This window comes from Antedon bifida, chromosome 8 (genome assembly GCF_963402885.1).
Source record: "Antedon bifida chromosome 8, ecAntBifi1.1, whole genome shotgun sequence".
NCBI lineage: Eukaryota > Metazoa > Echinodermata > Crinoidea > Comatulida > Antedonidae > Antedon > Antedon bifida.
The window spans coordinates 1,815,293-1,839,013 of NC_136233.1; the positions used below are offsets into that span (position 1 = coordinate 1,815,293).

At 33.8% G+C, this 23,721-nt stretch overlaps 4 protein-coding genes across 7 annotated transcripts in view; all 4 read left to right on the forward strand.

Annotated features, from left to right (window-relative positions):
- The first annotated feature begins 319 nt into the window (after positions 1-319).
- On the forward strand, positions 320-3,460 carry LOC144849873 (cytochrome b-245 light chain-like). The gene is made up of 5 exons (XM_078706967.1): positions 320-587; positions 720-786; positions 1,165-1,239; positions 1,343-1,426; positions 2,276-3,460. The coding sequence occupies exons 1-5, from the start codon at positions 521-523 to the stop codon at positions 2,517-2,519; spliced, it is 537 nt and encodes a 178-aa protein (XP_078563093.1). The 5' UTR covers positions 320-520; the 3' UTR covers positions 2,520-3,460.
- A 2,870-nt stretch (positions 3,461-6,330) lies between these two features.
- LOC144850488 (Na(+)/dicarboxylate cotransporter 3-like) lies at positions 6,331-12,578 on the forward strand. Its single transcript, XM_078707769.1, has 13 exons — positions 6,331-6,476; positions 6,769-7,034; positions 7,451-7,565; positions 7,868-7,926; positions 8,114-8,275; positions 8,690-8,809; positions 9,271-9,375; positions 10,144-10,242; positions 10,401-10,480; positions 10,801-10,913; positions 11,352-11,513; positions 11,640-11,777; positions 12,084-12,578. The coding sequence occupies exons 1-13, from the start codon at positions 6,378-6,380 to the stop codon at positions 12,246-12,248; spliced, it is 1,683 nt and encodes a 560-aa protein (XP_078563895.1). The 5' UTR covers positions 6,331-6,377; the 3' UTR covers positions 12,249-12,578.
- A 502-nt stretch (positions 12,579-13,080) lies between these two features.
- Positions 13,081-15,292, forward strand: LOC144849991 (succinate dehydrogenase [ubiquinone] cytochrome b small subunit A, mitochondrial-like). The gene is made up of 4 exons (XM_078707139.1): positions 13,081-13,212; positions 13,465-13,584; positions 13,762-13,900; positions 14,302-15,292. The coding sequence occupies exons 1-4, from the start codon at positions 13,179-13,181 to the stop codon at positions 14,465-14,467; spliced, it is 459 nt and encodes a 152-aa protein (XP_078563265.1). The 5' UTR covers positions 13,081-13,178; the 3' UTR covers positions 14,468-15,292.
- A 1,136-nt stretch (positions 15,293-16,428) lies between these two features.
- The window catches only part of LOC144850763 (GTPase-activating protein CdGAPr-like), a 37,698-nt gene continuing 30,405 nt past the window's right edge, over positions 16,429-23,721 (forward strand). For 3 of the 4 annotated variants that reach the window (XM_078708176.1, XM_078708179.1, XM_078708178.1), the window contains exons 1-2: positions 16,429-16,695; positions 20,188-20,362. In XM_078708176.1, the coding sequence (XP_078564302.1) occupies positions 20,322-20,362 (41 nt within the window). In that variant the 5' untranslated portion in view covers positions 16,429-16,695; positions 20,188-20,321. Of the gene's footprint in view, positions 16,696-20,187; positions 20,363-21,998; positions 22,412-23,721 lie in introns of those variants that run through there. The other variant, XM_078708177.1, reaches the window with a different exon arrangement.

Below are 23,721 nucleotides of genomic sequence, written 5' to 3' on the forward strand. Positions count from 1 at the left end.
TGGATTATTCGCGCGAGTGGGTCACGTGCTTCATTTAGACTAGTCCAATACATAATATAAAGACTCATGAAACAAACAAATTTTCCTATACATTATACACAAAATAAACAGTCAACATTATTATTTATTTTATAAGCACACTAGATTTTGTATTTATTCTATAATATATAATTAGTTTTACTTATCCATTAGTTATCCACAATAGGCTTATTTAGTATATTATTCTCCTATCTAGAATGGAACCGTCTGGATAGATTTAAATACCCTGATATGGTCAAAGGTCAGAACTGGAACGCGGAAGTAGGAGGATTTGTGTTCAATAATACAATACAATACAATAGACTAATACTTCAGGAAAAGATTACGTTTTTCTAAGCTGTTGTTACTTTTTGTGTTGCTGTGAGCTAGCATAGTACACGACAGTCCGTAGAACGTACTTTCACCAAAAAGAAATTGCTGCTGTTCTTATATTGTTTTTAGTTTATTTGAGTTTCTCAGTTTAGGCCTACAAAAAAAAAAGATGGGTGGAATGATGAAGTGGGAGTGGGCTATGTGGGCCAATGAGCACGCCTTCGTCAGTGGAATCCGTAAGTATGGTAGGCCTAGACTCTGGTACTGGCAATAGGCTGATTAAAGAGTGAATATTCACATTTGTATGTTGTTCTTTTGTATATCATTTCGCAATAAACAAGATTGAATTTATTTGGGTTTTTTTGCAGTTTTGGTGATGGGTGGAATTGTAGGTGCATTTGATTTCTCTGGAAAGGAATTCGCATATTACAGCATGTATCCTTTGTGTTGAAAAATACTTGTAATATACTTTGTAAAGAAATTGATTCTTATCTTTCCATGAGCTGAACTTTTTGTTGAAAATTCTGCCTTTCAGATTGCCCATTTGTTTTGTGTCTTATGAAATTGTATGTTTGTATATTTTGATGACTTGCATATAAATATTTAAGGTTCTTAATAAAATGTTTAAAATCTATTAATTCGTCACGAACATCAACAGGTAATAACATATTTGTACGAGCAAATGGATGATGTCTCGTCTTGTGACATGTCACTTTCCACTTTAATTTGATTAATTCTGAAGATAATTTATTTTGGAAGTAGTAGGCCCTACCGTAGATAGATTTAAGTATTCTACTTAACATATCTGGTTAGAGCTGCTGGTGTATTTGTGACGCTATTGGAATATCCAAGAGGAACAAGAATAAATGGAAAAGTAGTTCCAAGAAGGTAAGCCTACGCCGTACATGGATGCACAAAGTAGTTCGTTAAAATTAGGCAGTACAAATAATATTGAAAAAAATAAAATATAAATAATATTTTCTTTTTTCAGATTTCAGGATAAAATCTCACCAATTGTCGATTTCTTAGGCCCTCTTGGTAGAAATTATTTTATTCGATTTGTTCTATATTTACTGTAAGTACAATTCAATTTACAATTTTTAAATCTTAATCCATTGTTAGTACAGCAGTTCTGAACAATGTAACAATTATTGCAACCCTGATTATAGTATATAATTACATATTACTGTATAAGTATATATTTTGGATGCATAATAATATTATGATAATTCTAGGATTTTAATTAGTGAATTTTTGTTTCAAACTAAAGCTCTTTCTACACTATCAAACTTTATGTGACAAAAAAGTATGATGTGCTCAAATATGGTAGTGATATGGCCATACATGGTAGTGATATGACATCATGTCGGATCCATATATGGGCACATCACATTTGTTTGTCACATAAAGTTTGATAGTGTAGACAGAGCTTATTAAGACAGTATTTTGTAAGGAAATTCTCTGCATTTGTTATAACATTACTTTGTTGTCAGAGATCTTTCACCAGGAAATTGTTTAACATCCTGCTTTTCTTTCATATCACTATACTGTATATATTTTTATTCATCCTGACTCAGCAATATATAACAGTATTATAGTTCGTTCATAAAGTTGAAGATAATGGCAATGTAGATTAGTGCCTTTCCTGTCGATCTCGGGTTTCTATGTTCAATGCTCTATTTGATCATGTTTTTTTCCAGGAAATACAGTATAAACTCCTATTAAGGGGACACCTTTGAGACCCAACAAAGTGATTAAGTGTTGGCCATGGTGTTGTAACATATATTTCTCCTCATTATTTCACAGCAAGGAGTTTTTGTTTAGTGAATAAGTTCAACTTTGTTCTGTTGTTCAAATCGGGCCATAATTATACTAAAAACAAAAAGTAGATCTAAATTTAAAATATTTCAAAAATTCTTTTCAGAATGTCTGTGCCAACAGTGTTTTGTTTACCAACTATAATGAGTGGAGTATCGTTATTTTTTGGATCTGTTATGTATTTTGTGGCAGCTATTGGTAATGAGGAATGGAAACCAGAAAGTGCAAGCGCCCTTGCAAGACAGAAGACTTTGACTCAGCAGCCACCAATGAACCCTCCACCTCGTCCACCGCAGGCTAAAGGGGAACGAGCGGCTGCCGTGACCAATGGTGATAAAAATAATATCTAAGTAAAGATATGAGGCAATATGTATATCTGAGCCTTCCAACGAATACAAGTATTCTAATTAAACAATATTTAATGTTATAGCAAATCTAGTCATCTAAACTTAAGCTCTGTCTACACTATCAAACTAGTTTGAAAAAAAAAATGTGGTGTACCCAAATATGGTAGTGATATGACATCATCATCATGTCCATAATTGGGTACATCACATTTTTTTCTCACATAAAGTTTGATAGTGTAGACGGGGCTTTAGAATATAATTTTGAATAGTTGAAAAAGTCTTAACCACCCAAGGAAAAAGAAATGTATTTGCATGTGATCCACTTCTACTACTCCTTGCATATAAAAAGTGAGGAGTTTTAGGAGTTAGCTAGTTCTGCTGATTATCTTCTCAACACGGCAACCCAGTCAAATATGCCTAACAACGTGCAAACCTGCTCACGTACTCACATAAAGTTTTATAATACATTTTGTTGATTATATAATAGTAATAAATTTTTAGATGTAAATTAATAAAATGTTTGATTTGATAAATATATAGGCGGTGATAAAACAATATATACTTACGATTTACTGGCAATAAGTCAAAAAGAAATTTGACGTCATTATGATCTATCGACAGATTTTTTTATCCAAATTATTGGCAACATTCAACATTTGTTAACATTTTTTTTATGGTGGAAGTTGATTTACGCAAATGGTAGTGCGTCTTAATACTTTATATATATTAGTGCGTACTATAATAAATATATATATTGTAAAGTACAGTAGTAGGTTGATACTTATTACACTTATAATGTACACATTTGTATAATGATTATTATTCTTTACATGCATTCCGAGTCGAGCCGTGATTTTCTGATGTTTGTATATTTTTGTTATATTTTTTACTATACGTGTAGACTGTGTATTAAGTTTCAATAAAGATATTTTTATAGTTTTTAATTTTTGCTATACTTTTTCCTGTCATTGTCGAATAATAATGTTCAGAATCATCAGAATTAGACAATCTGTAAGTTCGATTGCCTTGGTTTTACGTTTCAGGCGATGTTTCGTTGGGTTTTCTTTTTTTAAAATTTAATGCGCTAAAAAATACGCTATTATTATGAAAGAAAAAAACAACTGCAATAAGCACGTGATGAAGTGATGATGCGTGCGCGCGCGAGCGAGCATCAACTCTGTACCAATTGATTCCGCTTTCGTAGGCCTATACCCCACTTAAACTACCAGCATATAAATTTCACTATAAGAGTAGGCCAACACAAAACGTCACGCCAGCTACTTTACAGTGATTTGTAAATTATTTGCGATCAGACTAGAAAGGTAAGTTTATTTACTTTTTTTTTCTTTTTACTTATAGGCCTAATAGGCATCATAGACAAAGACTAACCTTTTAAAAGCTATATCGTTTACTACTTTTATCGGCGTTTTCACGAGCTTATATCCATAGTGCTTTCCTACTATGCGTCACCTCCACTCTTTAACATACATCTAGCACAAATTATTCAAAAAAATTGATAACCTATAAGTGATCTTATAACAAATAAATACCACGGTAGAGAAATAGGTGAAATCGACATTACACTGCGGCCAGCGGGAGTTATAAACGGTAAGTTTTAAAACTTAAAATAACACATTTTACAACTAGGCCTATATATAATTTCAAACATGATTGTCAGATTATTTATAGTTTGTATTGATTCAAAAGAACCCGAGTGGATCCGAGATATTTACGTTGGAACATGAATTCAAGTTTTGTGGAAAATAATGCGAATCAGTAGAGGTTAATGCGTTGGCACTTGCTTGCTGCTCAACAGATGTCGTATCTGTTTCATAGATGTTGTTTCCAGCTCGATTTGTCAGTCAAAATAGATTTTTTTGGGCTAACGTTTGAGTTGCTGAATTAAAAAAAGTGCCATTTGAAATCTCAAAATGACATTGAACACTTAATGGCGACAAAGCTAGGAGGGGTAAACAAACTTAGCATTTAACGTTTTTAAATTCAGCAACTCAAGCCAAATGACCAAGTTAGCCCAAAACTATTATATTTGGCACCATGATCGAGATGAAACTATTCAAAAAAGGTCAGAGCCCTACATCTGGCAAGTGTCAAGTAGGCCTAATTATCGATCAAGTTTCAATAAAATATTATTTACCACCTTCCATCAAAGGGCAATGTTTCTTACCGCTTCAGTTACCATAATGTTCCAAAATAAACAAACGGTAGACGCCCGGTGATTGGCTGTAATGTATTATGACGTAAACACTATCTCTACTTACCAGGCACTTTAATTCTTATAAAAAAGAATCTCCTATAGGCCTAGGATTAGGGACGATTCATAATTCTTTTTCGTTTGTCGGACAACCGAACATACACCGAGGTACAACTCGTATGCGCAGTCTGATCAAAATCGAACCACAGGAAGTGAATTTTTTATATACGACCGTAAGTTTTAATTAGATACTTATACCACTGGAAGTTATATGTTCTATATACACTACCGTATTTCATAATGTTTTAGATTATATTTACATGTTCTATATACACTACCGTATTTCATAATGTTTTAGATTATATCATAATAATAAAATTTGAATAGCGCAAAATGCTGGGCGGCGACTCTAAGCGCCGAACAACAAAAGAAAAAAATCAGCAAAATATTAATAATGAAAGTGCAAATTAAAAAGGTTGGTGCATGTCTTTGTTGTGTATTTATCATACACTCATTTATTTTTTGAGGGAAGAATTGATGAACCAAGACTGACGTCATCAAGAAACATTGACGATTTTGATATATATTAACTAAGCATAATCGGACCTCTCAGATTTTCCGTTGCCTTCTTTGCTCCTCCTCAAAAAAAATAAGCCTATTCTCTCTGATTTATAACTAGGCCTATAGAGAGGAGTACATTTTGAATTAAAAATAATAATTGTCTGAATCCAACTCTCTTACGGTTTGATGGGAATTATTCATAATTCATAGGCCGATTCTACAAGTTATCTTGGTTTAAACTGATTTGTTGAAGTCGACGGTTCACAACTTCAAATGGAATAGTTCACCGTATTCCAGTTGCTATCTCTCTGAGAGAAGAAGTTCTTATGGCAATTTAGTCCCTATTGTTAGTGCTGGCTTATAATTATTTTGTGTTCTTAGTGTTCAGAATTGGTTTGAAAAATAATTCAGTTTCAACAATTTCAATTCCTTTCTTAATTCATTTTCTGAATTAAACCACATCTTAATCTATGCTCAAGGTCTTTGCTCGTACGGCACATAATGAATCTCACGGAATAATCTAGGTACCGGTGCTCTTTGGACACTTTCCAATCTTGCGTTAAATAGGCGTAGAAATTTAACATGTATAACAAGATATCGCTCCAGTGTTTGATTATGATTCTATACCCAATATATTAACAGACGTTTGTCATTTCTTACTCGGCCATCTTGTTGGGGCAGCTATAGGACCAGACTAGACAAACACAATGCGGAAAGTCAAATACTCATCGGAAAAAACAAACACAAACGCGGAAAAGACAAACACAAACGCGGAAAAGACAAACACAAACGCGAAAAGACAAACACAAACGCGAAAAGACAAACACAAACGCGAAAAGACAAACACAAACGCATTTATGGGCCTCAGCGATAGTGCATAAGTGGACCTATATGGGAGCACAATAGTAAATAATACACTCATAAAATGTGTCATGTGCCAACAACTATCGCTTTATATAAATACAAATACCATTCACAAAACGTTTCTACTGGAAATATTATAAATGTTTTATTTTGCAGTAGGCCTACTGTAGCACACATTGTGTGAAGCCGCACTGAAAACAACCTACCTCAACAAGAATTACGTCATGGGTTTTACAAGATGGCTGTGGAATGGCAGACGATACCTCATACTTTTGTCAATACCTCTATTATTTTCACCACTTCCAATTATTATTCGGACATCGGTAATTTTCAATATTTTTTAAAAATGTATATTTACCGTATGCAATTAAATGCGCTGCGGCACATTGAGTTGACACAGAGCGCCGCAGTCGAATGCGGCGTAGTCGGAATGCCGTTGTGCGTCATCAATCGACGCCCAATCAAAGAACTTCACTTTACTGCTGCTGCGATGTTTGATGATCATTTACATACGAGTTTTTAAAGTAGGCCTAATTCGGACAAAACTCTAAAACATTTCTCTCTGAGTTTCAAATTAACATCCACATGAAAGAAAAATTTCCCCTTTTTTTGTAGGAAGCTTACACTGCCTACGTCATCTTTGTCGTGTCTCTGTACTGGGCGACTGAAGTCGTGGCCTTGCCTGTCACTGGTCTGCTTCCTGCACTTCTGCTGCCAATGTTCGGTGTCCTCACGGCAAAGCAGGTTGGCAGTCAATACATGAAAGATGTTTCCATGTTGGTGCTAGGTAATTTAATGATTGCTACTGCCATTGAGAAGACCAACCTCCACAAGAGAATTGCTCTGCGCGTACTTATGCTGATTGGCACATCGCCAAGATTGTAAGTGTGAAACGGTTTAGCTTAATACACAATTTATTCTTAATATGACTTTTACGTAGAACTGTTACTTAATTAAGCTTGGTTCCCACTAACTACGCAATGACAAGCGACAGTTCGAATAACCCATCGCTCGTGATTGGTTAAAGCACCTACTACGTTGCAATAATATAAAAATGGAAATTGGAAAAAAGGTCATATTTAAAAAACGACACAGACTTGTAAATTAATGTTTGTAATTTTGTTCATCTTTCTAAATTTACTAATTCGTATAAGGTATGATCCTAGCGTTTTACAGATCTCGACACAAAAGGTAAGCGAACAATGTATTGTACAAGAAAGCTAGCTATTTTGCAATATGGCCATACCCATATATTTGACCCAGGTTGACCTTACTATTTCAACTCTTTATGCCATAGCCTGATACTAGGAATGATGCTGACATCCTGTGTCTTATCAATGTGGATGAGCAACATAGTAACAACTGCAATGATGGTACAGATAGCTCATGCAATACTTGAGGAAGTAGCTCTAGTAAGTAGGCCAAAAGTAGACCATTGGTGCAGATACTGCGAGGGTAGATGTTCCCTTTTTTGTTTCTGACTGTCGAAAGATTGAAAATAAAATAATATAATTGTGTAGAAATCACCATGTTCCTTCTCCTTCTTCTCTCCAACATTCAAAACGGATCGGCGCCTTTGATTAGTAGATTGTTGGGCGTCGCTGAACTGACTGGAATGATTGAAATCGACTAACATGTGGACAATTGGGTTAATATTATATAACATTAATACAATAAGTGATAATACAATATAATACCTTTTATTTATCTTCAGAAAGAAGATATAGAGCTAAACTCAACAGAGGAAAAGGAAAAAGATGATAATGATAGCACGTGGGTATTTCCTTCTCTGGCACACTTTTAGATACTCGTATATATACTATTGTAAGGAAATAATTGTGGACTAATCTGTTTTGCAATGAGGAATTTTTATTTTTTCCCCAAAATATAAATATTTACTTTTGGGTTTACTTTAGAATATAAATGTTGAGTAAACCAACTATTCTGTTCTTTTTATTAGTGTATTGTCACATTCGCAAAAGGATCTATGTGACAATTCGCATGGTCTTGAAAACTTGCGAAAAGCACTGTTACTTTGCATTTCATACTCAGCCAATATTGGCGGAACTGGAACTTTGACTGGCTCAGCGATCAACGTGATTGCAATTAATCTCATAGATAGGTTTGTTTTCACCGTTTGTATTTGTTAATACAGTACTCAATAAACAATCTATCATTGGTATAATAATCGAATAACCACACACATAGTGGACTTCAAAGAACTTGGTTGGCCTACACTATTTGCAAAGAGTAAGGATCGCCTCCCGGTGTGCTGATCTGGTAGGCGCTGCACTGCTGACTGCCGTGGGTCAGTGGAGGGCCTAATCCGAATTTCTTCAGTTTCCAGTTAAGCTTGAGGACAAATAAATACCGCGGAAAAAAAGGCGGAAAAAAGGCGGATGGGAGCGAAAAAAAGTTCTGTCTGCTATTATTTACCTCGTTTGAGCATGATGTAAAAATAAATGTCCATTTGTTTTTTTTTAAATACACAGTACTCATAAAATATTCTCTTAACAAAATTCCATTTCTTTTTCAGTTACTGTGGTCCAGGACATGGTATAAACTATGGAACTTGGATGTTGTTTGCTACGCCTGGAATGATTATCTGCTTGTTTATCTCCTGGATGTGGCTGTCTATGTATTACGTGGGATGCGGGTAAGATTAGGATTGATATTAGAATCTAAAAGTTATTCTGCGCATGCTTATATGTTTCTGAGTGTACAATGCGCATAACATTAGGCCTGTACCAACTCGTTTCGGATTCAGAGTCTAAAAGTTATTCTGCGCAATGCTTATATCTGAATGTACAATGCGGTAACATTAGTCCTCCACCAACTCGTTTCGGATTCGATAACTTTTGTGCTATTTTACCCTCATTCAAAGCTCTGTCTACACTATCAAACTAGTTTGACAAAAATGTGATGTGCCCAAATATGTGACATCATCATGTCCATAATATGGGCACATCACATTTTTTTCACATAAAGTTTAGACAGAGCTTTAGACACGTGGCGTGTTGTGAAAACGAAAATCGCGCGCTATCAGCATTTGGACGCATGCGTGCGTCAATTAAATGATATTGAAATAATATATGTGTTAAACCTTTGTATTTAAAGATGTTGTCCAAGGATATTTAGTTGCTGTAGAACGGTTTGGAAAGACGACTTTAGTTCAACACAAGCAATCATTAGGAAACAATACCAAACACTTGGACCAATAAAGTAAAAACAAAATTCTACAGTTACTTAATGTGTTTAAAATGGCGTAAAAGTGCTTGTTCACACAGCTTGATTCACCGATGATTTAAACTAGTCTAAACTAATCTTAACTAGTCTAAACTGATCATAACTAGTCCAAACTGATCATAAATAGTCTAAACTGATCTTAACTAGTCTAAACTGTTCTTAACTAGTCTAAACTGATATTAACTAGTCTAAACTTATCTTAACTTAAGAATTGTTTTCACATTGCTTTACTGTTAGTTAAAACGAACCAGATACAATGATATTTATTGTCATTTAAATTGTAAACAATTAAATACTCTGTCTATACGCTCCTATCTTCTTCTTCTGAGTATACAATCAATTTTTCCGTTTGGCTTAGTTAAGCGTTTGAACGCAAACAACATTCAATATTCCTGTGTAATTAATCCGGTTGGAAAGTATTTATATCGCTTGTTTCTATAAACATTTTGGAGTTAAAAGTTACACCGTGTAGTTGGCTCCACTGAAGCATATTTTATTGTAGCCACGGAGGTGAGTTTGACTGATCAAACTTTGTCGGTTGTAACTCATGTGATTCGGATCGACTTAGGCTAATCTAACGCTGCTTTTCTTTTTTTTTCGACGCTTAAATATAGTGCGTGTGAACACAGCTTGATTTTGATCATGATCGACTGAAAATGATTAGCCATTTTATCCAAAGCGCAGATTCTTATTTAGAATAAAAAAACCAGATTAATTATTTATGTGTTTTTTCTGAAAATGAAGGTTTTCTGAGATGGCCGTTGCGGGTCACTTTATAGTGATGATTGTGCTATGGTTAACTCGTACGGCAAGTTGGGGTTGGGGACAATTATTTCCGGATGGGTGAGTAAAACTAGCCATTGTCTATGCCTCTGTTATTTCTACCAGAATATGTATCCTCTGAAATCAAAGGAAGGTGGTTAGTAGGCTAGTCTCGTAGGACAACTGTAGTTAAAACATAACTCGTGTTCACACGGTATAAATATTTACATTATTTACAGTTACCTCAGCGACACAACTCCAGTTCTGATTATCACGTTCAGTCTTTTTGTCTTTCCCTCTACGCTACCGTGTTCGTCAGGTAAGACTTTGATATTTATAAGAGCGCTTATTCTTGCCATGTAGGCGCTATCCAGTGTCGAATCAAGTACCAACTGTCAGTAATCTGGAAGTTAGATAGATCTATTGGATCAGGTACTCATTTTCACTCTATTGTGGGTGTAGTGACGCATAAATACAAATATTACTAGTCTGAATTGGAAGTATGTTTCCATACGTGTTTGATAAAAAAAAAAAAGATCGGGGTAATAATGTAAAGCGCTAAGAAGCTCTATGCATGTATGAAGCGCTCATGTGAGATTCTTATTATTATTATTATTATTATTTATTTATCATCATCAGGTGGATCGAAAGCGTGGAACCCGATATTGTCATGGGACTTTGTGGTGAGGAAGGTGCCTTGGGGTTTGTTCATGTTTATTGGTGCTGGGTTTTCAATGGCAGAAGCGACAAATGTAAATACTCTCTTTCTTTCTGAAACTTGATTCCCACTTTTTTTTTTTTTTTTTCTTTTGTGAGGTTCACTCACCTTTATTTCATTTCAAAACATAATCATTTTGATAAATAAACAATTTTTTTTTATGTTTGCTTGATTCCCACTTTGCATGTAATGCAACTATGTAGACGCGCGCAAGTGAGTTGGACCAATCACAAGGACAATTCGGATGATGCATCGATTCGTGATTGGTAATTACTTAGGACGCGCTTACGTCATCTGTGGTGCGTCCAAATGGGAACCAAGTTTTATAAATTATATCTTATGATTTGCAGATAATAATTATATAACATAGAACAAGATTCAACTAACGGTACATTAGTACTTATTGTAAATTCAATTGAATTTTTGTGGAATTTTAGGAAACAAATAATTGTTTTTTTCTTCTGTTCGTTAGGTTTCTGGTTTGTCTGTTTGGATAGGAAACCAACTCAAAGTTCTACAAGGTATCAATCAAATACTGGTTGTTTTATGTAGTTCTGCCGCCATTGCTGTGATAACAGATTTCATCAATAATATGTCGGCCGCAAACATATTTTTACCTCTTTTGGTGGAATTGGTAAGAAACCTTATTTCATAACCAAGAAACATACCCAGAGGTTGGAACTCATTGTATACAAGGAAAATCTTGATTTCAATATTTCCTAATATCATTACGTAAAATTAAAGTTATTATCTATTTCAGGCCGTTTCTATTAGAATGAACCCGATATACATTATAATCCCATCGGCCATGGCTTGCTGCTATGCGTTCATGTTACCGATAGCATCACCGGTAAATGCCATCGTGTACTCGTATGGTGCGTTACGGGTTAAGGACATGGTAAGTCTTAAGTTAGTTTAGTACTTAAATTTATATCTAGTCATATAACTTCGGATATGTCCCGGACTAAGTAAGTACTTAACTGTAGTGATTATAATAGTTCGATTATACGGTGTGATCATTAAAAAAAAACTATGTTCCGTAGGTAATAGGCCAGCTAAGGCATATCCCTAAAGCTTGGCTCCATTTGGACGCAACGCAATGAGTTGACCATAAACGACAGTTGTGATCCGTCCATGCGCTGCGGCGTCAGTGGAACCATGTTGCTAGCGTAAGGTAAATAACATTATATATTTTCATTTACAGGTTAAATCTGGAGCTGTGTTAAACCTAATATGTGTATTAGTCACTAACATCAGTATCAACACGTTAGGAGCGTTGATCTTCGATGTTCATAATTTCCCAGAATGGGCGGAGTCAGCAGTGCTTCCAACTACGTTTTCTCCGATGTACAATTCCACAGATATATAAGGCTCAGTATTGGCTGTACAAGGGAACAAACAACATTCCTCCCTCGTTATCACATGGATGATGAAGAAATAAAATTAAATGGCAAAAGGCTTCACAGCAACATATGCTATGCCTATCGTACTGTCTAAACTTTCTTTGAGTGTGACACACATTAGAACAGATGTTGGTGGATCTTTACTACATTACGGTAGCTTGGGACCTTTACGTCTTTAATTAAAATTATGAATACAACAACGTTATCATCTTTGGTTACCAAATAAGTAGGCCTACTGAACATTTCTTATTTATAAATTAAGCTTAAAATAATCATTTCTTCATTGATAATTTTTGAGTTTGAAAATGATGAAAAATTATTATATTAAATGTTATTAAATTGTATACGTGTTGGTGAATTTATTAACAAGTATGTTATAAACTACTTTGGAAAAGGAAAAAAAAAATAGAACATTATAGAGGGCGTTTGGTTGGGGCATACATACTAATCTACGACCGGTAGGGCCCGGTATCTCACGGTAGGGTTTTATGATATAAAATGTTATTAAGTACATGCTTACATTATATTTAATATTATCGTGTTTTTTAATTGTACGTTTTATACATTTTTAATGTGAAAACTAACAAAATACTGGTTGGGTTTATTCCGAAACTGAAGACCGCCCTCTGTTGTATTTTAACTGATTTTAACTTGTTTCTGGAAAGAAATATAATTATATAAGTTAAATTTACCACTATTTAAAGCATGTTAATAAAATGTACTTGACTGTGACATAATTTCATATCATTAAACCCTACCTAGGCGATACCGGGCGCCTTCCTGGCGGTACCGGGCCTACCGGGCGTAGATTAGTGAGACCGGTTTGGTTGGTTCGTTTCTAGAATTCATATCAGCAGTTTTATCAGTTTAATTTCATATATAAGGCTCTAATAAATATGTCATTGCTCCGAATTTTAGGATGTACAAAAGGTAATGATTATTATTATATTTTCTATCGTTTTGGAGTAGCATAATATGAAGCAGGAACTGGGTATGCTAGAGCTAGGCCCGAGCGATCCGTGCAAAGCATTTTTTACAAACGAACAAACAAGGCCCGGCTCGGGCACGCAGCAGCTGCCTCCTCCTGCTAAGGTAGGACGTAGGCCTAGCTCATTTTTGTATATATAGGCTAGTGCAGCAGCAGTAGACCACCTATTATAAACTAATATTGATTATTTTCAGGGCTACATATGAGTCGTAGCATCTTAGTTCAATCAGGGGTACTGACTTCAAAATTACCTCTGCCAGCAATTGGTGCCAGTGGAACCACTCTACACACATCATCTCAACGACACAGTGCAGGTAAACCATTTCTGGTGACTAAATAATAAGATTTTATCTGTTTTGAAAATACATCCTCCTTCCACAGTATTTTTATTTAAAACCAATATTAAATTGAAAAAAAATTTACACAAATTATACACAAACTTTCCATTACTTACAAGATGTTTTTAATAATAGTATGTTTTTTGTTTGTAGGTATGATGAGTTCAACTCACTGGAAAGCTGAACGTGTCATTTCAGTTGGTTTATTGGCCGTCATTCCTGCAGCTTTAGCTTTTCCTAACCCAGCCTTAGATTATACATTGGCAGCTTCTCTTGTACTGCATGCTCATTGGTAAGACTTGGCTGCTGCTGTATTTAAAGGAGAGCTCCGGGCATAGAGTTTCTATTGTTTAATAACCCCACTTATTTTTCTGTATTTAAAGGGGAACTCCAGGGATAGATTTCAACATTGTTTAATGACCCCACTTATTTTGCTTTACTTAAAGGGTGGCTCCGGGTATAGAGTTTGTGTTGTTTAATAACCCCACTTATTTTGCTGTATTTAAAGGGGAACTCCAGGGATAGATTTTAATATTGTTTAATAACCCCACTTATTTTGCTTTATTTAAAGGGTAGCTCCGGGCATAGAGTTTCTAATAACCCCACTTTTTATCAGCAGTAAAGCAGAGAATTTTTTTTGGTTGCTATGCTTTTATTTACATATGTTTGAATGGATGTTTTGTTGTTTTTCAGGGGTATGGAACAAGTATTCACAGACTACGTACATGGTCCATCACTTCCAAAAGTTGTCAACGCCAGTCTTCTATTTGCCTCGAGTGTTGCGTTCGCTAGCTTATGTTATTTTAACTACAACGATGTAGGGCTAGCTAAGGCTATAGCAATGTTCTGGTCAGCGTAACACAAGCGTAGTGTACAGTGTTGAGATAAAGGACAATCTACCTAGTTTTGAACTGTGTGTAATTCTGTGTCTACACTATCAAACTTAATGTGAAAAAAAAAAATGTGATGTCCCCATATATAGACATTATGATGTCATATCACTACCATATTTGGGCATATCACTACCATATTTGGGCACATCACACTTTTTTTGTCAAACTAGTTTGATAGTGTAGACAGAGCTTAATAATAATATATGGCAGATATCCATACAATATCAGCAATGTCGTGCTAAGGAGAGTTATTTACTAAAGAAAAATCTTTCTTGACTCAATTGAATTTCTTATTTGATATGGAGATCATTTCAACATGCATTTTATAACTAAAATGATATTTTATATCATATTTAATGGCATTGTAGTTTTGGGTAAAAATATGTTTGCTTTCAATTACAGGTTCCGGGGTTCGATTCTTTCTCACCCCTCCCATTTCCAAATTATGTTATTATATCATCATTGTGTTTTATAATGTTAGTTTGTCAGGAGCTCACATCCCGTCAATTACAGAAAAAAAACTGTGCTTAATTTCAACTACAATGTGTAATTCATCCTTCAAGAAATACAATTATTTATGTTGGAATCTACTATTTTAGCATTCGAATGCATTTCAGGAATGTATTTCAGATTACTGTCAAATTATATGATAGTTAATTAATACACATTCAGTTATTGTGATTTGTTACATAAAGTTATATACTGTAATTTATTTCATGAAATAAAAAAAAAAGACTATTAGTGTACAGAATGAATGGAAATAAAATATAGATTTGAGTTTAAATGTTACAGCCTCGGTTATACTTGCCTCTCTTTTTTTATGTTGTCAAATCACCGTCTAGATGTGTCGCGTTATTTCTATAATTGTCTTGAAAAACTAGTTTACGCCCTCTATAGTGTCACAAATGCACAACTTTTAACGAATTTTAACTGGAGGTATTAAAACCAATACATTAAGTCCATGCTAAAATAAATTGAATATTATGTAATTAATGGGAATGATAATAGACGATTAATTACTTTATTGAAAAGCACATAAATAATAAAGGTAAATTAAATCTACAACTCTCCATGGATGGAGACGTTATATACGAAATGCATAAAAGGGTCGAAACTTAGAAAAAAGAATAGGCCAAACGATTTTAGAAATTTGTTTGCAGTACCACCTTTAAAAAAAGAGATTTATGGAAGAAACAATAATATATTATTTGAAAAAAAACTTCAAAATAATCTTAAATTGATAAAGATACATAATTTTGGTATTAAACCACTAGTGCCGTGATGTTAAAGTTGGGCAGAATACGTCGTGCATTTAAAGATAAAGAACACATTAAAGAGCTTTTAATCACAAGATTGTATCACTATTCGTTTTGATTTCTACTGTGAAGATATCAGTGTCAACATTCAGTAAATCAAAAATAAGTTTTTTATTTGAAAAATCCTAAATTGATACATACTCTGCTTCTTAATATTATTTACAATGTCCTAATTTTTGCCTCAAACGATGGTAGATATCCAGTGTGTCCTTGCGTTGCATCCTATATCATTGTCATAGAAAGTTTTTCTTGAATATAGCATGGAGGTATACCTCCATGAATATAGTGAGAGAACCATACAAAAGATTATCTTGGTTTGTTTCCTAATGAAACAAATTGAACAAAATCAATGCAATAAACAAAGCACTTACTGTAGGTCTAAAAAATGTTTTGAATATAGTAATAGTATATATTATTAAATACATTTAATATTATACATAGACCTATTTCGTTTACTTTACTTGATATTTTATAGCTATGCCGCGATCGATCCGCCGCACCTGATCGATTACGTAACACTTTGAATTTACATGTGTATGCCATGAATGAAGGAATTTTTACTGTACTCTCAGAAGTTCACGGTTTTGTTAACTACTTAGAACTACTACAGAACCACTACTGATCGGTTTGCGAATGTCAAAAGAAGGGTACAAATGTTTTTTACAATAATAAATGAACACAAAGTACTATAATATATTATTATATATGGATATGGATATAATTTTTAACGGTTTTTTTTACACTACCAAATACCCACACAGTGGACTACCTGACTGTGTGTCACATGACTAAACAAGGAATATACCACCACACACACACACGCGGCGGAGACCCAGCGCAGACGACAGTTACCACCATCAGGAGCAAAATCTCAAAAAGTAAGTATATTTCTTCGTTTAGTAATTTAAACATACTGTACTGCTTTAGGTGTGTTTTGAATAAAATACAGTTGATTAAGTTGGCGAATAGCGTTAATGTTAGCATAGCATGTGTTTGATTTGTCATTTTGCGAGTGATTGATTTTGTTGACATTTCGGAAACAAGCTGATGCCGCCGACGATGAGAAACCCCGGTTCAGATGCATTCTCGCCCGGGAGCTTTTGGTAGGTGAAGATGTAGTGATGGAGGCTACACATTATGTTGGCATCTAACAAACTCAATAACGCTGATATTTTATTATTATTATTTATTTTTTAGCCTAATTAATGTTTGTCACTCATCAATATGCTACAGATATTGTATGACAAATCATCCACAACATGCAGCAGGCATACCATAAACAACCATAAATATTATTTATGATAATGAATGGTATGAACTGAAAGAAATATGTGTGTTTTGAAAACAGCTGAAAATGTTTGTGATATACACATGGTACACGATTGTACAAATTGAATATGTTGTAATAATATTATTTTTGACAATTACCATGCTATTGTTATAGTGTAAAAAATAGTAATTTGGTGTCATTTTGTTCCATTTAATTTTTGCCTCCATTTTGATGAACGCTATCATAATTTCATAATTTACTCACAATCGTCTTTATTGAATACATACAAGTTTTAAGGTGGTTTTATCCTTACTAGCACCATAGACTTTTTTTTCGTAATTTACGGCCTCCAAAAATCGATGGCTGCTGACACTAATTTATTGATTGATACGTTGACTTGTAGGTCCAGTACCAGTGGCGAATCCAGGATTTTGAAATAGGGGCTCTTAATTTGATGTCCTATCTTTTACCTTACAATTTATCAAATTTATAGGGGGCCCGGTCCGACTGCCCTCTCCCCCCACCCCCAATTCACCCTTGATTACAAATCTAACAGATGGATTTTAACTGGAGGGAGGAGGAGGCTGCTAAGCTCATTTTCTCTCTTTTTTAAATTTGGTAAAAGTACAGTTATACTACTGTACCTACAGTATACTGCATGTTTGCCATTCTCATTTGGCCAGTATCCAGGATTGCCTCATGTAATATTCATTAAATATATTAAAAGGATGTGGACATTATTAGTACACACTTAGACCTACAGTGTATATGTTATTTTAATGTAACAGACATCTAACTGATTAACTGCATTGATTAATTAACAGTGAAATAAGAACACAAGAAATAAAGTAGTCCCATTTTCGCAAGAAATAGGAACAATCTCTGTTCAAGCTACTGGGTTGTCAAAGGCCTCTGTGAAAAAGTGGTCAGGTTGAAACCTTACCAACCGTACTGGTGTATACGGCCCTGATTCATTTATATCTAAATTTCTTTTTAATTATTATGTAGAATAAACACAATTTTACTGTTTTAGTTCTGTTTTGTTGTTGATCCTACTCTTTAATAAATATGTTTTGCACGAGCAAATATTCAAATGATGCTAGTATAGTATCCATATCTCTGGAGTATTTGTAAATGATTGAAAAGGTCATGTTAATAATTACATCAAATGCCAGCTAGTTCTACTTCTGCAATGCTGGAATATGCAGTTATACTATAGTAAAATTCTGTCCAAAAAATACAGAAAATATTATTGAGTTAATAGATAGAAACAACATTAAAAGGAAGCTTCATGATGAAACGCAAATGGTTAAACAGCTTGTTATTATTAAGCTCTGTCTACACTATCAAACTAGTTTGACAAAAAAGTGTGATGTGCCCAAATATTGTAGTGATATGCCTAAATAATATGGTAGTGCTATGACATCATCATGTCCATATATGGGCACATCACATTTTTTTGTCACATAAAGTTTGATAATGTAGACAGAGCTTTATACATGATAGTTACATAGAGATACTGTTGGCCAAAACATGAAATACAAACAGTATGCATTTTGTATATTTCACAAAAAAAAAAAAAAAATTGACTTAATAATTGATTGATTGATCAATGATAATTGATTAATTGAGGGAATTAAATGTTTGATTTGATTTGACAAACTAACCAAACCTACAACGCGGTAGAAAATCAATACTAATATCAATGAGAAGTACTTGAGCAGTGGTATTACTACAGTAGTACAAAATGTGTGCTTTACAGTTGGTAAGGTTCTTGTTTTGTTTTAGTTTTTGTAAGGTTCTTGTTTTCATGGAATGTATGTGTGTTTTTACCATTATACTGTACGAGGCTCGCATCCCTTAGAAAAAAAAAATCAAAAAAAAAATCATTAAAATAATATTTTTTGAAGAATTAAATGGGGGAGAGAGCTAGAGAGAAATATTTTAATACACCTTTTATAATCGACATCTCTGTTAGCAAACAATGCTGTGCAGCGAAGCATAACCAACAAAAATAACATAGGGCGGGTGGAAAGTATAATTTTAGAGGGCATGTTAAGTAGTCTTTTTGAGGATTGTATGTACATACCATAATACAACTAAAGCTCTGTCTCCACTATCAAACTTTATGTGACAAAAAATGTGATGTGCCCATATATGGACATGATGATGTCATATCACTAACATAAATTTGGGCACTTCACACTTTTTTGTAAAACTAGTTTTATAGTGTAGACAGAGTTTTAGATTAATACATTGCTAAAATTAGTCACCATCCCTTTTAGTGGTGGACAGTAAGTTTCTGTAATGTTGTAAGCTGTATTATGTAAAAGTATACCTGTTTTGTATTCTCTGTAATGTTGAAAGGTATTAAATTGTATGTTAAATTGTAATTTATTTCATAGTTATTAAGTGCATTCTAAATCATTTAGGAATCGTCATGAAGCTAATAAAACATTATTTTCTATATAATGTTGTACGTAATGCAAATTATGTAGCACACCATAAATTTATGATGATTGTAAATTTAAATTCAGAATTAGCATGTGTTGAGGCATCCATTGCTCTTTTGTAGTTCTCCCTATGATACCAATCAGGAGAGACATTTATGCTTCATTTGAGCTGCTTCCATGCGAGCATAATTTAAAACCTACTAATAATGTATAGAAGCAGCGAATTCTACAGCAATTTACTAAGGTATTATTCTTGAATACGATGTTATTTTGATTTCATCAAAGTGATAACAAGACTACTTCTTGTGAATGAATGTATTCACAAGACTGAGTTAATTACCGGAACTGTATGTCACCTTCTGTAGCCTAGCCTAGCCTACGGTAGGTAAACGCTACTGTAGTAAATTTGGGATAGGTGCTCATAACAGCTACCTGCTGTGTCTTTACCTGATACAGTTTGCCTGGCAAGTTTATGCTCGCTAGTTTTGCTATCTGATTCCTTTAGGTACGTTTAGAATCCATTGTAAATCTAATTTGTTTATTAATCCCTACAGAAGTAGATTTTACAGTTTGTTCTTTTACAGATACTGTAGATAAGACAAGTTTCAAATAGTTGTACTATAGTTTTTTCATTTTCTTTTTTATAGGACGATGGAAGCAATGGTAAGAAAATGAATTCCAGATTGAGCATTTCTAGGCCGTAGAGTTATTTGAGAATGTATCGTCTGCTGCCTGCCTAGAGCAGGACAACCTGGTTTGATCCTGTAGAGTAGCTGTTGATATGGCCGCCTTACGGGAAGATTCTTTCACCAGGGCGCACAGGTGGGTAAAACTTATTGACATTGGTAACGATTGAATTCATTTAATTAACGTGTGTTTTTCTCCACCAGTGTGTGAATAGTAAAGTACTTTACTGTTAGCTGTTGTAGTGTAAAAATGATCTTATTTTGGTCCTCAACATTTTGTATAATTTCTCAAAGTTGTATTAAATACTATTATCGACCTCCTGTATAAAATACAGTACATGCTTCACAGTAAACAGTCTTTGTCCAAATAGTAGTAATACTCACAGACATTAAAAAATATTTTAAAATTTGATTTAGCTTTTTGCTTATTTTATCGAGATTGAGATCCAGCCACTGATACCCACACCATTGTCATTTTTCAATGTTTTTTTTATTTGTATCTCCATTGAGATACAGCCACTGATAGTACCCATGCATTGTCATTATTTTCAGTAATTTGTCCTTGATTTATATATAAAATGATATATCTTTTGTTTTATTTCTTTTTGTTTTTATTTCATAAAGCAAATTTAATATACGTATACTATTCCCTGATAAGCTACTGTATGCTCGACGCGATTATTATAAGATAATGTTTCGATTATAAGCAATGTTGTAATAATTTGACAATATTATTTACTATATTTTACATGTATCCATTTTCAAGTCACAACTAACAGAAACTTGTTTGTTACTGCTTGTTTCTTTGCCCGTAACAAGGCTAAAGTGATTTCCTAAATCTAACCTTCTGAAGGTAGAATCCAACATGTTTTTCACCAGATTACGCACATATTATTAATATTAGTGAAATTCTAGGGATTACTATAGTGAATTTACTGAATGTAGAATAATACTACTATACTACTACTGTATAATCGGTGATTGTTAATTTGCAGTAAATATTTATAGTTATTATAACGTGATGTCTTTTTCGAACGGGTAAGTGAATCTCGTACTCAAGCAATTATCATAACTTGATTTCTAAAATCAATTACTACTAACTAATGCTGCGAGGCATAAACGACTTGAGGCTTTTGAATTAGCGATTAGGTACAAAGCGATTGAAGGTTAAAAGAAAATAAATTACGCATTTTATTTTGCATTAGATACCTGTCTGATATTTGTTTATCTTTTCCTGAAGATGAACAAATAAATTCCAAAGGATTGAATCATAATGGCATGCCTAATTTTGTTGCCATTTGTTAATGTTATATTACCACTGCATTGCACATTTAGTATTATTTAAGTCGGTCGCATAATATCTGTATGCCCTTGTTACTTTAAATGCTATTTTATTTACTCCACCTCAGTCGGTTTTTTAGACTAGAGAGATCATCCAACTTTAAATACACTCATCAATGATAATAGACGAAGTAACGTATAAAAATCGGAAAAACTTTTAAGATTTTTAATCTGAAACAAATTTTGATTAACCATAACTACTGATCAATCAATCAATAATAATAATGTCCTGAAAATGTTGAATTTAAAGTAGAAACTACTGTACAGTAGGGATAGGAAATGAACAAATATAATTTTGCCATATCCAGTGAATAAATGCACACTTTTCGTTTCATACTAGTAACTGTGTTGCCACCTATTATGAGATTGTAATACTTGTTGTACAGTAGGCTAGCAAATTACCTTACTAGACTGATGATGACAAGCTTTGCTTTCTCATCAACTGAACTCTGACCCCAATTTTACAAAAAAAAAATCCAATTTTACTTTTAATTTCTATGAGAAGTAATTAATAAAATAAATAGGCTTGTGAAACAAGGAAGCCTCTCATACTTTACAGAATTTATTCATAAACTAGAACAACTCTGTCGAAGGGAGACCTGTTTCCTGACTGCTCACTCGTACTACGTGTATTTTAGTTTACTATCGCGGGTAGAACAACTTGCGCCGCGGGAGGAAAGAAGTGATTTCCCGTGAGTCAGCAGAAAGCCACCTCTCTCAAGCCTGCTGAATCAAGTTCATTTCGGAAGGGAAGAAAGGAAGGACTTGCGCTTGATTTTAGTAAGGATTTAAGCAGCCTAGCCATGACGAGAAGACGATCACTCACTCTTTGTTTCCGCCACGGGTAAGACTTTGTATATTACGTGGTTGATGACGGTCGGAGATTATCATTTTTTTTATATTATGATTGACCTGTTATTGTTACAGGTGCATGCGCTGTGAATGGCCATAATGGCTGTCTGTAAACAACGTGACTTTTCAAGTTGAAATTTCTTTTCAGAATAAGTCTAAAGTATTAAAAAAAAATATTTGTAGAGCATGAAATCTTTTGATTTACATTATTTATTCTGAAACTCATAATGAAAAGTGTTTTTGTTTTGTTTTGATGTGATCTTACGAATGGTTATAGGATTTGAAAAAATTATTTGTGTAAGAAGCATTTGCCTAAAATAGTTATTTGATCAAATTGTTTCATGGTTGGTGTTTCATATTGCATATTATTTTTCATTGTGCTGGTATATAAGTCGTTTGCTATGTAACATGATCACACAATTTTATCCTTTATGAATTTTAAATAATTTTTACACATAAGGTAAAAATGTGTGTACAATAATTTGCCAATTCAAACCTCTGTTCACTCATTAAAATAATCTCACCTATAATATAATTATGAAATTGAAATATATGGGTGGAGTGGAGGACCTAAAAATTGTGAAATAAAATGTTGAATTTAACCTAATGTCCCGTCTTTTGCATTATAATTTTACAAAAATCTACCCATAAGACCTCACTCCCAATCTTCCGCTCATCCATTAATTTAATCCCAGAATCTGTTCAATCCGTGTACAGCTCATAAAAAAGTATTACACAATATCAGTGTAATAATATATGTATGAATGCTAACGTTGTTGTTATTACATCAAAAAAAAAAAAATTGCTGTCACTGAGTCTATACTAAGTATCCAATTGAGCACATGATGTGGTTAATAGGTGGTTATTGTCTAATATCAGTCGTAATTATTGCAGTGACATGAAGTTTGATAATACTCTCGGTTCACTCATGCGGAACCTTACTGCTGCTGCCTTTTTCCAGGCCACTGGTTGTGAACTAATCGCGACTGGCCATCGATAAACAATCCTGCTGTGTTTATCCACTCTAGTGTCTTAGGTGTGATTTGGACGTGATTCTCATTGTATTTCATCCTCAACTCACAAACACTACAACGCATGTTCTCTCATAAATTATTATAGTATATTATTGATGTAAAACAAATATCAAGTCTTGTGAAATGGTAATCAAGTTTAGGGTAATGATAGAAAAGTTAAGCTCTGTCTACACTATCAAACTAGTTTGACCAAAAAAGTGTGATGTGCCCAAATATGGTAGTGATATGCCCATATATGGTAGTGATAATGACATCATGTCCATATGGG